General features: G+C 52.7%; 1 protein-coding gene across 5 annotated transcripts in view; it reads left to right on the top strand.

The window, feature by feature from the left end:
- The window catches only part of CRTAC1 (cartilage acidic protein 1), a 154,255-nt gene that overhangs the window by 94,438 nt on the left and 44,660 nt on the right, over window positions 1-15,157 (top strand). For all 5 annotated transcript variants that reach the window (XM_027062782.2, XM_027062776.2, XM_027062778.2 and 2 more), the window contains exons 4-6: window positions 44-180; window positions 5,631-5,787; window positions 14,369-14,503. In XM_027062782.2, the coding sequence (XP_026918583.1) occupies window positions 44-180; window positions 5,631-5,787; window positions 14,369-14,503 (429 nt within the window). The remainder of the gene's footprint in view (window positions 1-43; window positions 181-5,630; window positions 5,788-14,368; window positions 14,504-15,157) is intronic.

Raw genomic sequence — 15,157 nt, 5'->3', positions numbered from 1 at the left:
ACCGGCCCGCCATCCACCGGCGCTCCCTTCCTCTTCTCTCCAGGGGTGGCCACGTACACGGACAAGTTGTTCAAGTTCCGCAACAACCGGTGGGAAGACATCCTCAGTGACGAGGTCAACGTGGCCCGCGGTGTGGCCAGCCTCTTTGCCGGGCGCTCCGTGGCCTGCGTGGACAGGACGGTGAGTTCAGGGGTGCATGGGGGGCCTGGGGAGAAGAGGGGGGCACGCAGTGATGGGAGAGCCTGGAGGGGAGCCAACAGGCAGACGTCCCCCGACAGAGTGAGGCTGTCGGGGCAGAGCCCAAAGCTTCACCAGCAGCTCCCACCGTGCCTTGCACATAGTAGATACTACATATCAACAAGACTTGCAGGGTGAGTTGCAGTCTACTTTCATATCCTTTCTCCCTGGAGGCCCTCCCGGCAGCCAATGAGGAAACGGGTCAGGGGCTGTCATCATCGTGTCCGTCGGGCCGAGGAGGGAGCCAAGGCCCAGCTAGGGGCAGTGGCTTGCCTGAGGACCCAAAATAGATTGGCAGTGTGACTAGGACGTGAATCAGACTTCTCTAGCTCTAAACCTCGTGCTCATTTTTTCAACCAGTATTTATTAAGTGCTTACTTTGTGCCAGGCATTGAGCCACAGAGCTCTCCCCGAAAATATTTGTGGAACAAATGAAGGCATGACAGAGAGGTTCATGGGTGGGTGAGTGGAGGGTGGCCCGAACGTCCAAGTACTCTAGTTAATCAAGAGCTCTGTCGCCGTGTTCGCGCCTGCTAGTCCACTGTACCGCAGGGGCCATCCCAAAGCAGGTGGGGAGGAAAGGCTGAGGGGGAGGGCAGGGGCAGATGCAGCCACCTGTCCTATGGGGTGGCCCAGCAGTCCCAGCCAGAGCAGGAGGCTTGCCGTGGAGGTGATTTATCCCTCCTGTCACCTGCTCCCCTCCTGCCCCCTCCTTGGCTTCATAGACAGTCATCAGTAAATCAGGGACCCAGCTGCTGCCTAGCTCCATTCTGGGGGCAGGGTCGAGGGGCCTTGCTCATTTCAGGATTGAGATGGCACAAGGGGATTGGGGATTCAGTGTGAATCTTCACAGCAGGGGCCTCCAGGCCTTGGGAGAAGGCAGGTGCCAGGTATAAATATTTATTTCTTAACAAGCTGGCACTGGGAACAGAAGCCAAGCTGGGCTGTGAAGCCACATTTAGCCCTGACCTGAATCTTTGCCACCTGGACTCCTGCCTGGTGGGAGGGAATGAGGAGGCGGCAGCTCTGGGAGCGGCCCCCACCAAGAGTAAGAAGGGTCTGGGGGGTACCAGGCCCAGCCGCTGCTGGGAGCCTCTTCCCAGGCTCCTGCTTCCTGTCTCGCTCCTTCTGAACCAAGGCTTCCCACACGTGGCCAAGGTGGAAACCATCTCCGATCTGGTGGCAGGGCCTGAAGGTTAATCACAAAGAGATGCACTCTTGTCCTAACAAGGTCATCTGCACGCCCACGCCTTTAACCACAGGACAGAGGCACCACGTGAAATGAAAAAAGAAAAAGAAAAAAAAAAAAAAAACATGCTTTGGCACACAGCACTGTAGGCAGGCACTTAGCGGCTTGCTCAACCCCAGCCTCAGGGAACTAGAAAGAACCCCTACAGTCAGTCTGCCACCAGGAAGGGGGCTGCTTTCTGTGTCCAGCCACCACTGCTGCCTCAGCAATCCCCGGGGCCTGAGAACTGTGGAGGGGAGCAGTAAGGTGAGCTCATGGCCACTCTGGAAATTGAGAAGTAGGAACGTAACCTGGTTTTCGGAAACCCAAAAGCAATCTTAATAATGACAGCTAACCTTAATAACGTACCAACATTCCAAGCCCTGTGCTCAGTGGTTTATTTGCATCATCTTCCTGAATCTTCACAATAAGCTTATGAGGTACATGCTATCATTATCCCCATTTTACAGATATGGAAACTAAGGTTTCAGGCAATTAAGCAACTTGACCTTGGTCACATAGTAAATGGCAAGCAAACCCAGGAATGGAGCCCTGCCTGCCTGAGAATGAATCAGACGCCATGGCTCCCCTGCTTCTGGGTGAACCCACAGCAGACACACATTTCTAACCACAGGTTCTGTTACAGTGTTCATCCTACTCCTTCCTCAGCCCCGCAGCCCCCACTGGGAGCCTTTTAATCTACCTGTTCCCAAAGTGTGGTCTCCAGACCAGCAGCACCAGCATTGTTAGAAATGCAGATTCTGAGGCCTGACCCCCACTCCACCCTCCAGACCGACTGAGTCTGAACCCACGGTGGGTGGAGGGGAGCAGAAATTTGGGTTTGAACTAACCCTGCGGGTGACTCTGGTGCAGGCTGCAGTTTGAGAGCCATCTCGCAGGTAAATGTCTCAACCCTACCCCGTGCCCTTCCTGCCCTCTCCCCAGCAGCCCTCACTCCCTCTCGCCCCCAATCCGGGCACACTTGCCTGCCCTTTGTCTGCAGCTGCCTCATCATTCACCCACCTTTCTGGATCCAGCTGAAAGCCGGTCTCTTACAAGAAGCGTTCCCTGATCGATAATGATTATGCCTCATGTTTATATAGCATTTTTATCTCTCGGAGACCTTTCACATGTGTTGTCTCATTTCATCTTCTCAACAACCCTGCCAGGAAGCAGGGAGAATATGATTCCCCTTTAACACATGAGGAGACGTAGCCACAGGGGGCGAGGAACCTGCCCGAGGACAAAAAGCAACGTAGGGGCAGAGCCTGGTTGAGGACCAAGCTAACACCCCTAGACCATGGCTCTCTGGGAGTGGTTCCTGGGCCAACAGCATCACCTTCACCTGGGAACTTGTTAGAAATGCAAACTCAGGGCCCACTCCGGAGCTCCCGAATCAGAAACTCAAGGGATGAGAGCCAGCGTCTGTGTTTTAACAAACCCTGCAGGCAATTCTGATGTAGGCTGAGGGTGAGCCCACTGCCCTGCTGGGAGTCTCTTTCCAGGCTCATCTCTGAGAATCGCTTCACTGTCCCAGAGCGATTGTAGTCAAGGTCACATGTGAGTCTCTGCAGCCTTCTATAGCCATAACACATCTGTGTTTGTCAAGTTTTATCAGCCCAATACATTGAAGAAAGGAACTGGCTATAACGGAAGTTTATCAACATCCTAATTTCTAGCAGAGTGCCTTTCAGTTCATTTGGGCTTAAATTGCCCGTTTGTTGACAGGACTGCTAACAGCCGGGAGGGTCAGGCATGGGCACGGGGAGGGCGCACTCTCCCCTTCGGGCCCGTTCATTCAGCCTTCATCCTGTCATTTCACACACATGTACCCCGCTTCTGGGATGGGCAAGAGCCTTTCAGGGTCCTCCCCCAGTCACGAAGCTGTGTTGCAAAGTGGTGCATCTCAGACTTCAGTTTTGCACAGGGATCACGTGGGGTCTTGTGAAAATGCAGCTTCTGATTCAGCCGGCCTGGCGGAGGGGAGGGGTCACCGAGAGCCTTTATTTCCAACCTGCTCCCAGATGACACCGATGCTGCCAGTCCAGGGACCATGGAGGAGCGAGATTCGTGAAGCACAGAGTCCCAGGTGGCAGGATGGGGGCTCAGAGAACCAAAAAAGAAGGGGCATAAATATCTCTAGAGAACATCTTTTCCACCTTCTCCAGCTTCGGCCCCTGACACACCCTACCTTGCCTTTCATATTCCACCAAGACTGAACCAACTACTTGTGGTTCGCCTACATACATCATTCTCTATCACCTCTGCCTGGAAGGTTCTTTCCTCTACACTTCACCTGGCTGAGACTCCTCTTAGAAAACCTTTTCTGAACTCTGCATGGTTCTGGGGGCCCTCTTCTGTACACCAGGAAATGCTGTACATATTCTCTTTCTTCTCTAAAATATTTTTAATTCCAGTAGAGTTAACATGTTTATTTTTTTAATTTTTTAATTTGAATTCCAGTGTAGTTAACATACATATTCTCTTGATCATATGCGTAATTGTGCTATCGCTGACATGTCTGCATCCCCTCAGGAGACTGTGAGTTCCTTGGTTGTTCTCACCCACCAGTCAGACAGACCCAAGTAGCTCTTAATCAGCTTCCCCAAAGAAAACATGCCGTCAGTGATTGGTTCGGTGGGATGGGGGTGGCTTCTGGAGTCATTGGGTAAGAAATAGAATCAAGCCAGGAGGGCTGAGGGCCGAGAAGGGGATGACAGAGCACAGTCGGCCTGGAACTCAGCTGTTTCTCCTGGGTTGTTTTGTGTTTATGGCTTGCCTTTAAAGTTTATATTTATTTCTTGGGGCACCTGGGTGGCTCAGTCGGTTGAGCATCCCATTTTGGCTCAGATCATGATCTCACGGTTCATGAGTTCAAGCCCCGCTTCAGGCTCTGTGCTGACAGCTTGGAGCCTGCTTTGGATTCTGTGTCTCCCTCTCTCTCTGCCCCTCCCCCTCTCGTGCACATGCTCTCTCGCTCTCTCTCTCTCTCTCTCTCAAAAATAAATAAACATTAAAAAAATTTTAAGTTTATTTGTTTATTAATCAAGCCCTGCAGAGCCTGGTGCAGGGCTCAATCTCACGAACCATGGGATATGACCTGAGCTGAAACTGAGAGTTGGATGCTTAACCGACTGAGCCACCCAGGTGCCCCATGTTTATGGCTTGCCTTTAAATGAGACTATAGGCAACCGAAGAATGAAGACTTTGTCTTAGGTACATTTATAGCAAGAGCGTGTTGCATGTAGTTGGAGTTCAAGATATATCTACTATCTGATTAATTGGAGGGAAATGATGAGAGGAAAGCTAGAAAACCGTTAGAATTTAGAAATCGTGCAGATCTCTTGGGGGAAAGGAGGTATCCATTGAAGAAATGACACCGTTATACTAACAGACAGAAAAGAGTCTTTCATCCGCAGGGTTTCGGACTAGAGCAGAGAACGACTACAGCTGCAAGGAGCTGGTACCCAGGCTTCTCCTGGATGCAAAGGAAAAAAATATTTGAGACAGTGTTAGAAAGACAGAAGCAATATACTATTTCTTTCTGGTAATATGGGAAAACCAGGGGGATGGAAGAGGGAAGGAGGACCCCTGCATATCCGAGCCGCCTATGCTACCGAAATAGAGGAACAAGGAGATACAGGGTGGGCAGTGGGGAGGGAGCAAACTCCGGAATTTGCTTGTCATCTTGGCTGGAGTGAGCTTGAATGGGAGAGAGAGAGAGAGAGACTGAGAATAATGGGAATTGGTAGATCAATCAATCAGCAAATATTTATTGAGCAGCTACCCTGGCTGGCAGCTGGAGAGAGCTCAGCTGGAGAGAGGCACATTAGAAAATTGTCTATAAAAAGGTGGTTGTGGGGGAGAGGGAGGGATGTGTTCTTCTGGAACAGGATAGAAGGAGAAGCAGGGCTGCTTTGTATTAGGACGCGGCAGGGGCGGGGGGCGGGCAGGTGTCGTGCACTCTGTAGCCTCTGGGAAAAGCACCTCTGGAGTTGGGCCCGTGCGCAGCTTGCAAGGCCATGCACTCTGGACCAGGGAGGATCACCTGACCCGTGAAAGAGCTATGGTCCTACAAAAGGAGGGGGAGAGCCGCTTTCTGGGAAAGAGACCAAGATGAGCCCAGACCGGTCTGCTCACCCACCCTCCTTCCCTTCCTCCTCAGGGCTCCGGACGCTACTCTATCTATATCGCCAATTATGCCTACGGTAATGTGGGCCCTGACGCCCTCATTGAAATGGACCCTGAGGCCAGTGACCTTTCCCAGGGCATTCTGGCGCTCAGAGATGTGGCTGCTGAGGCTGGGGTCAGCAAATACACAGGTAGGCAGAGTGACGTGCGGCATGCTGTGAGTTGGAGGGGTGGGGGGCCGGGGCTGGGGGCTGGGCGCTGCAAGGCTGAGTCTAGTTTATCAGAGCCCACAGGAGAGGGTGTGCTTGCGTCCCTGGGGAGGGCAGGATGAAGGCTTGATTCCATCCCCCCACCCACACGAAGCTTCTCCAACACTGCCTTTCCAAGGGTTGGTGAGATACCTGTCAAGGGTGGGCTTTGGGGGCGTGGGGGACACAGGACGTAAGGTGAGCACAACATCATCCTCTCCCTGGAACCTCTTGCCCCGTTCTCTGCTGTAACCCAAATGATGGGTGAACAGGTTCTGTAGGAGAAAACTGACAAATCACAAAGGCCGAGATTTAAAGAATTCCTTATTGCCAAACAGCAGGTGAAATTATTTACTTATACATAAGCGGCCAGGAATTGAGTGCTAAATCCCTAAGCTTCAGCTGGGTCCTGTCTCGGATAACTGAGCTCAAAGAATTGTTTTCTTGTTCCAAAACCTCTCCAGGCCCTTTTTTTGAAGCCATGCTCCCCCCAAATCTCTCTGGATGGGGGACCTATTGTCAGTCTCTGACAGGGAGATCTTTCTAGGGAAGGCTGTTTTTCTAATTCTAGCACGGCTGCTGACTAAACTCTGATAATCTGCCAATAGACTGCTGATGGCAGAGCAATCCAGTTCCTGTTTTGGGTGCCAAAAATCAGGAAGCCGGAGCTGTGCACAACAACTTCGCACGTGAACTTGGGCCTCACTCACCCCGAACCTGTAATTTGGACATAGAAATCCTTCACTGGTTGACCTTCCCGATATATCCATCCCAACTTGCACTGCAGACTTCCAAAGTATAGGCCTGCCTGAATCCAAATCCTGGGGCTGGAAGAATACTTGAAGGGTCGTTTGGGCCATCCCCCTGCCTCTGGACAGCGGGGTGGTAGCATACTCTCAAAGCCCTACTTGGAAAGGGTTGTCACAGCCTCTCCTGAGTTTATGATGCCTTTCTCTAGCCAACTTTCCACCTCGGTGAAACAGGGAGATTGATGTTGACCTGTCTGACAAAGTTTGTGGGAACAAATGGCTAGACAGTAAAATAGTGTGCACAGCTCAAGCCCCATCAAAGTGCTCGAGAGCCCCACACGTGAACGTGCAGTCTTTCTGGCTGAGTGTCAGTAATAAACCATGCTTTCCTGGGAAAAGGAATAAACATGCAGGAGCTTCAGCCTAGATTTGTACAGTCAATTTTTCTGAATAGTTCCCAGCTCTGTGCACTGGGCTGGCTTGGCAATTAAGTGCCTTGATCTGCAGGAGAAGGAGAGTGGGCTGGGGAGATGAAGCACTTGAAAATGATGAGATGGAAGGGAGGCAAGGTCTGGGAGAGAGGGTTATACACAGAATAAAAGAATTCGGGAGGTTGCGACTGGGCTTGAGCACGAAGGGGACATTGTTCACGCTGGCTGGGCTGGCACAGGGGCCGGCAGGAACCAAGGAGGGGGCAGGAGGGGACCGAGAGGAGACAGCTGAGGAGTACGGATGGGGATGGGAGCAGTAGCCAACTGCGCCGGGCTGTGCTGGAAGGGCCAGGCAGCTCAAGGAAGGGACAGCAGCTTCTGTGGAGCAGGCAGGCAGGCCGGGGCAGCTGGCGTGCCCAGAGGACACGTTAGAGCAGCTTTGCAGACTTCCAAAAGCCATTTGGCTGACAAGAACCTATTTGGCCCACCAAGTTACTATTGTGTCTGCCCGCCTTCCCCAGCCCACCCTTTCCTTGCCCGCCAAGCCCCTCAGTTCTACCCTGCAGCCCCCTTTGTCACTCCGATAATGACGCATGGACATCTGGCTGGAAAGCTAGCCCAGAGCACCGCCCTGAGCCCCAGGGACAGACCCCAAATGTGAGGTCCACCACTGGAGGCCGGCCTGATTGCCGAGGCTCTGGCACATGGCCAGTGCTCAGCTCCAGGCTGGTGCCCTGGGGCCTGGGAAGGGGGAGGGAGGCAGGCAGTGTGAGGAGCAGGCCAGGAGGGAAGTAAGCCATGGCCAGATGTGCAGTCAGGGAGCCACACGTTCCCAGAGCCAAGCCACACAATACCCATCTGCCGGACAGACCTGGGAGAAACTCTTGTTTTACAAAAGAACAAATCGAGGTCCAAAGAGGAGAAGGGACTTGCCCAAGGTCACACAGAAGGTTTGTAGAGAAACTAGCATTTAGAGCCCCGACCCCAAAGCTTAAACTGCCACAACCAGGTGACCTTTCTGGTGACCTCCAGCTTGAGCATCCGGCTCCAGCCTGCAAAACGGGAGGGGCTGGTGAAGGAGGAAGGCCTGGCATCCCCCAGGACACAACCCCAGGGAATGGCCCTCACGGGTTTGATTATGACCCCCAGGTTTTGTGGCTGAAGCAGCTGCTTGGCCAAGGCTATGCGGGCAGCAGGGGGAGGCCGGCCAATGGCACTGCCCGCACCACGCTGTCCGACTCTCTCGGGTGGGGGGATGGGAAGCCTACTCTCCAGACCTGAGCAATTCCACTGGCGGCTGCCACTCTGCTAGGTCACAGTGCCATCTAGCGGCCACCGTGCCCACTCTCGGGGGACTCGCGGGCTGCGGGCCGACATTGGGGTTGGTGCCGAGTTGAATGGAGGGAAGCCCACTCGCCCATAGTCCCTAGTTCAAGGAGAATGCCAAGCCCCAACTTTCCCAGATGCCGGCAGCCCCTTGGAGCCTGGAAGGTACAGGGAATCCTGAGAATTAGTTGTCCATGTGGCAGAGGGCCTGGCATGGAACCCGAGGAGGGGGCAGGTGAGGACCAAGAAGTCTACACTGGCCTCTGCAGCCCTGAGTGACCTTGGGCACATCCCCAGCCTCTCTGAGCACCTTGAACTAGCAGCGTGAACCACTGTCTCACAGCGCTGCTAAGAGGACAGGCTCTGGCGTCACAGTGCTAGGTACCAGTCCTATCCAGGCAGCGATCGGCAGCTTACTAATGTCTGTGGACCTCAGCTTTCTCACCTACAGTGGGGGTGTGAGAATGAAGGTTGGCAAACATAGGACATGGCCGGCACAGGGCCTGGCCCACAGGTAGGACCCTCGGAGCGTAGACCCTATCCTCTGAGGTGCCCATAGGGATGCCAGGGCCCTCTGCTGGGCACCTCCTGGGTGCAGGGAGCATCCTGCAAGGCACAGGGGGCAGCACAGAGCAAGCCCGCCCAGCCCCTGCCCTGGAAGCATTGTCCATTTGTCCCCCGACCCCCACTCTGCCCTTCAGCCCCGGGTACAGCCATGGGCCTCTTCATGCCCATCTCTATTGGAATCCACTTGTCTTCCCTCTTAACTCTGCCCACCCCCCCCCCCCCGCCAGTCTCTATTCCCTCCCCAGGAGCTCTGCATTTGGGCCTCACCCTCTGAGGGAGCATCTGCCTGGGCTGCAAGGCGGTGATTAAAGAATCCTTACAAGAAATTTGGAAAGAAAATGAAGGTGGATTTATGATGTGGGGTGGGGATTTTTGCTGTTGGCTGGGAGTGGTGTAGAACAAAGAGGAGGGCAGATCTGATTTATAGGAAGTCATTATTGGAGAAGGAGATGCCTAAAGCCCAGCTGAGGCCTTCTGGCGGCTCCCTAGCAGCCGACTCCAGAGAAGTGACCGTGGGCAGCAGAGTGGGGGCCACGGAGCACCCCAGTTTGCCAGGGGTGCACTGCCTTGCAGTGGGAGCACAGCCAGATCTGACGGGCAGCACTGGAGTGACGGGCTCCTCCAGCAGGGCCCAGGACCCTCCAGGAGGGCAGCCCCAGACCTGCCCCAGAGCACATGGGGTGTCACTGTACTGGGTGAGTGACAAGAGGGGGCATCATTTTCTTTCAGAACAAACACATATATGTCATATGATACAAATACAATCTTTTCTTCTGCTAAAGTAAGGTTTTAAAGGTCAAGCCTGTGGCTGACCACTCTGGGCCTTACCGGGAGCAGGGATCCCTCTTCTGCCTGGAGGAGACTTCTGTAGAAACATCTTAGAGCACGCTGTGGGGGAGTACAGGCTCCAGGGTCATGCAGGTGTGGATATGAACTGTGATCCACTGCCCGCTGGCTGTGATTACACCTCCTGGAGCCCAGGTTTCCTCACCCGGCAAATGGTCAGGTGAGATGAAGCTACAGAATGTCTCGTACACATGACGGGAGAGCAGGGAGGCAGAGGGGCTGCTATTAGATACAAGTCCGTATCTAATACCCTGCCCTCCACACACTCAGAGCCCCACCCAGCATCTGTACGTCTCACAGAGGGTTTATGGGTAGCACCAACACAGTATTATTCCGTGTTTGAATTTTCAGGAAATTTAGGATGAAAGACCCTGTTACCATCCTGCACTATCCTCACACCCCCTTCTCAAACACACACACATACACACACACACATCATTCTTCACCCTTATGTTTTCCAGCATCTTTGCTACTCTTATGTAATTGCTTGGATGTTCTCGGAAGCCTGTAGGCCTTGGCATCCACAAGAATCGTAAGAATTTTATTTCTGTTGAGGTCTCAGTAGATTAATCCCATGGGTCCAAATTCCTTGACCAAGGGGCCTCACAAAGCCGCAGTGGTGTGGACTCCAGATGGGCCCAGGAATCCACTCCCAGCCATGCTCGTCCTGAGTTCCAGTCTAGAGGATGCACTGGGAGAATGGGAAGGATCCTTGGATATCTCATTCCCCCACCCAGTTTACAGGGAGGGAGACCAGGGCCTGAAGAGCACACAGCTCAAGTTCCTGTAGCCAAAGCAGGTGCAAAGGCCGGGCAAGGACCTAGAGGCTTTTCCTTAGCAAGGCAATGCCCGCCTCCTCATGCCTGGGTCCTCTGGCCCACAGTTTGGGGTGGTTCAGCAGCACCCACGCTTTTGTTCTCCACAGCCTCTCTTTTCCGTCCTTACCCCACCACCCCTGGCTCCCAGATACAATACGGCCTTTCAGCGGGCCACCCCAGTACGGCCTCGATGCAGTCTGAGAAACGGATTGCCTGTACCCAAATTGGACTTGAGTCTGCCTTGCCAAAGCTGAGGGGTTCAGAACTTTAGGGGTGCAGTTCTTGAGGATAAATGAGGCTGCCCCGTGGGGAGCAGGACCAATGGGCAGATAATCAGAGGGGGCGCGCAAGGATGTGGCAAGAGGAAGAAGGACAGTGGGGAGGCATTTCCCCTGTAATTCCACCTCCCCCACCCAGCTTGATGGGCAGAGTGAGAGGCCACCAGGAAGGGTTGGGCAGGGAGCAGCATCTACACCCAACAACGGAACAAGGAAGCCTTAGATGCTTGAAAGTCCTGGGGAAATAAGGAGATTTTATTAACCTAGCAGGTGGGAAATTGTCCCAGCTAATGACTCTGTGGCACCTGACATTTTCCGAGGTACCTTCCGAAAACCAGCTCACTTAATATTTATGACAGCCCTGAGACGGAACTGTTGTTATTGTCAGTCTCACGTTATAGGTGAGAAAATAGACGCCCAGAAAGGCTGGGTGAGGCGCCCAAGGTCACACTCAAACCTCCTGATCCCTAATCTTCTTTCCCACCACCAGGGCTGCCTCTCCAGCCCCAAGTGGGGAAACTGCTTGTCCCCAAGAGGATGTGCCTGCCTCAAATATAAAAGCATTCATTGATGTAAAGTAGAATTTAACTCACAATTGGGACATCATCCTCCAAGGCTAAAATAAAGATGTTCCTGACTGCCCCTCATGCAGCCACAAAAGGTGTGTGCTAAACCTTAGGAGGGGAAGAGCTGGGGGGAGGGAGAACAGGTAGAAGATATTGAATCAGGAACCTCTGTCACTGGCCACACAGGGAGTGGAAGTATCCGGCTACCCTTAGGATGGATGGATTTTGTTGGCTTGAAGAGGACTTACGTGGGCCACCTGGGAGGAGGGTTTCCCCTGCACAGCAAGGGGTGCCAGTACTTGATCGACCCCGTCTCAGACCCCAGTTGGACTCTCCATCCTGAGGCCGTGGGGGGCCTGTTCCCAAGAGGCTGTCTCCCCGACTGTCGACTCACCTGCTCCCCAACTGTGTGGCGAACTTGCCAAGAAGGAGTTGTGGGTAACATCTCTGTTATGGTCCAGTTGCCATGGCAATAAATTGTCACTAATTAGTAGTGTGGTTACCATGGCAATTTTCTAATAATTACAGGTTACAAATGGTACAAGCTTTCAACCCAACCCAATTAGTTAATTAGAAAGATTTAGAAATTTGTCCAAGAGGGAAATAACCTGCTTTGTAGAAAATGAAGAGAATGTGTCACAGCTTGAGAGCCAGAGGCAGAGAGGAAATTGGAGAACACCAGAGTGGGGAGGAAGGATGGAGTTGCATGGTGGCAAGTCCCAGAGCCCCACCTGGAATTTCCGGGGGCCCAGGCAAGGCCGAGGGTTTCTCACTGAAGCCTGTTCCTGGGCTGGAATCTGGCAGGACCAGGGCAGGGACGGCTGCCAGCAGCCACTTCGTGGCTCCTCTGAATGGGCACAAGTGGTGCTCAGGTTGCAGGCCAGCACCCCTCTCTGCTGGCTTTAGGAAAGGCGTCTGAAAGCCTCCCCACCCCACACTGTGGCTGTCCTAATGAAGAACGCATTTCACATCTTGGATGATGCTCCCCGAGAGCACTGTGGATTCAGTGACTCCATTTTCATGAGGCTTGGGCTCTCCTTGAGAGCTAATTAGATTACCTGGGAGGAATATGGGAGGCCCAGGGCCCAGAATGTGTTAATTTGGAGCTTAACCATGAGAGCAAGAAGAGTGGCACTGCGATTTGCCCCATCTTCTCCTCCTGGCCCCCAACACTTGTACTGGTGGGCAGACTGTATTGCACGGGTGAGAAAGGCCCCATGATTTCCTCCAGGGGCATCTCTCAGAGGACAGAAGGAGTCTGGGGACTGAGAGAACCTCCATCCCAAATTAGCAGTCACTTTATGGAAACCTCTTCCCCATCCAGGCAGGCAGGCAGGCAGGGCTTAGGCATCACTCAGGTTGGCCTGAGCTCTCATTTATTTAACAAATAACAATAATAAGTCCTTCTGAGTGCTCTGAAAACTATTCTTATTGTACTGAATAGCCCATTAGAGCAGTGCATTTCAAATTTTACTGTGCACATGACCACCCAGGGATCCTTCCAGAAGGCGAGTTCTGGCTGGGGAAGGACCTGAGACTCTGCATTTCTAACAAGGTGGCTCCCTTGCAGCAGATTCATGGACCTGACTCTGAGTAGCAAGGGAGTAGGATTCACAAAGAGACTCTGTGAGGATCTCACCTCACGTATCCTCTTAAAAATCCTAAAATAGAAAAAGCAGGTCACACAACCCCCATTGCACAGATGAGAAAACTGAGGCTTAAAGGGTAATATAAATTGCCCAAGCTCACACTCCTTGTGAAAGGCCTTGCTGGGATTAGAATCCATGTCCCAGTCCTGGTCAGGCTGTTTTTCTGCCCAGTATTTGGGGGTGTGGCTTCCAACTCTTGATTCAAATCCCAGTAGTTGGAGCTGTTTGTTCAAGATGTCTTAAGATTGGACTTGTTGACACAGATAGCTCAAATTTGATCTTGGAGACATCAAACCCTAATGTAAAGCTGGCTTGATTTCTTTCTTTAAAAGAAAAAAAAGTATGTAGTTATTGGATTTTTTTCCTTTCAAACTACAGAAGCAATTCTGTTGCAACAAGCCAGAAAACACAAAGACATTCCCAAAAAAGGCCAACTACCGTCCCTCCTTCCCTCCCCAAATCCCACCCCATCTAGCAGTCTGGGTTAACAACTCAGGGTGTGGCCTTTCCCACTTCTCCCCCAACTCGAGAACGAGCTTGTGTAAACATGTTCAGAAATATCATGTATTTTCCTTTTTTTTTTTTTTAAATTAAACTAAGATTACACAATACCATTACTTGGTGAATTGTTTTTTCATTTAACAGTATGTCACGGGCACTCCTCCAAGTCAATACACATGGATCTACACAGTCTTTTTAGTGGCTGCAGAATGGTCTGTCGTATGGATGCACCATAATCCATTCAACCCGTCGCTGTTGATGGACATTCAGCCTGTTCCCAGTTGTTTGCTCCATCACACAAAGTTAAGAAAACATCCTGTAGCTTTAGCTAGAACCTCTTCCTAGATGTTCTTAGAAGAGGAGCACACCCGGTGTCTTGACTGGCTTATGTATGACTGGGGGTGGGGGTGGGGGTGGGGGTTGTCAGGAAAATCTGTGACTTGACCAAAATGTGGTGGGTAGATCTGGGCTAAGGGAGTATTGGAATTTGGCCTCTGAAGGGAAGGGAAGGATATGGTGGCTTCTGCGTTCCATAGGTCACAGAATCGTTGCTTTGCGCAGAGTGACTCTGTCTTGCCCCTCACTTGCCTCATCACCAGTGTGGTCATGCTCCACACAAGTTTACAGGACTGCGAGCCCAGATCTGGGCTCAGAGAAGCATCCAGAAGGTTGGAATTTCCCCCCACCCCCAAAGCTCTTCTGAGGCATCTCGCCGTAGCAGCTTCTCGAAGGCCTCCTCGCGGGCCTGAGGCCTTGCCTCTGCCACTCACTGTGGATCCATGTCCTCTCCTAGGGGGCCGGGGTGTCAGCGTGGGCCCCATCCTCAGCAGCAGCGCCTCAGACATCTTCTGTGACAACGAGAATGGGCCCAACTTCCTCTTCCACAACCAGGGCGACGGCACCTTCGTGGATGCTGCTGCCAGTGCTGGTGAGTGCGACCGCTGCCCTGCGACCCTCGACGCCCCAGGCCCACAGGGGCCTCCGGGCTGCCCTGCCCCCTCCAGCGTGGCCCACAGGCCTCAGGGAGAGTGGGACAAGTAGTCGTCTGTACCATACAGGGAAACCTTGCTTGTTATCTTCAGTTCCACATCCCCCAGGCTCAGGCCGCGGGGAATGTTCGCCGCTGGGGAAAGGGGGAGCCTGTAACTCATGAGCAGTATCCATTTTGCAGCAACTAGAATTGGCCTGTGTTCCTCTGAGTCCTGCTTGAGTTCTCAGCCTTAATTTCTCCTCCAAGCTGCCTCTTTCCCGGTCCCCTCCCCACATTCACCTTAACCATTGAATTCAATCAAGTAGCCATTTATTGAGCCCCTGCTAAGTGCCAGGCTGGGGGTTAGAGTTGGGGGTGCTGATCTGAACACCACATCATCCCACCACACGCACATACACTCACAGGCATAGGTATTCTAGAGGGGGGAAAAGATGGATAAACAAATAGCTCTAATAAGAGGGAGACTAAAATCCACATAAAATAGTACTTTGGGTTCCCAGTTCTCCTTCCCTTCCTCCCTCTTTGTTCATCCTTCATCTGCCTCAGGGCCTTTGCACCTGCCATCCTCTCTGTCTGAAGTGCCTTCTCCCT

Source organism: Acinonyx jubatus, chromosome D2 (genome assembly GCF_027475565.1).
Source record: "Acinonyx jubatus isolate Ajub_Pintada_27869175 chromosome D2, VMU_Ajub_asm_v1.0, whole genome shotgun sequence".
In the NCBI taxonomy this organism is placed as follows: domain Eukaryota; kingdom Metazoa; phylum Chordata; class Mammalia; order Carnivora; family Felidae; genus Acinonyx; species Acinonyx jubatus.
The sequence above is the reverse complement of the archived record's forward strand: the minus strand, read 5'-3'. Positions and strand labels throughout refer to the sequence as shown.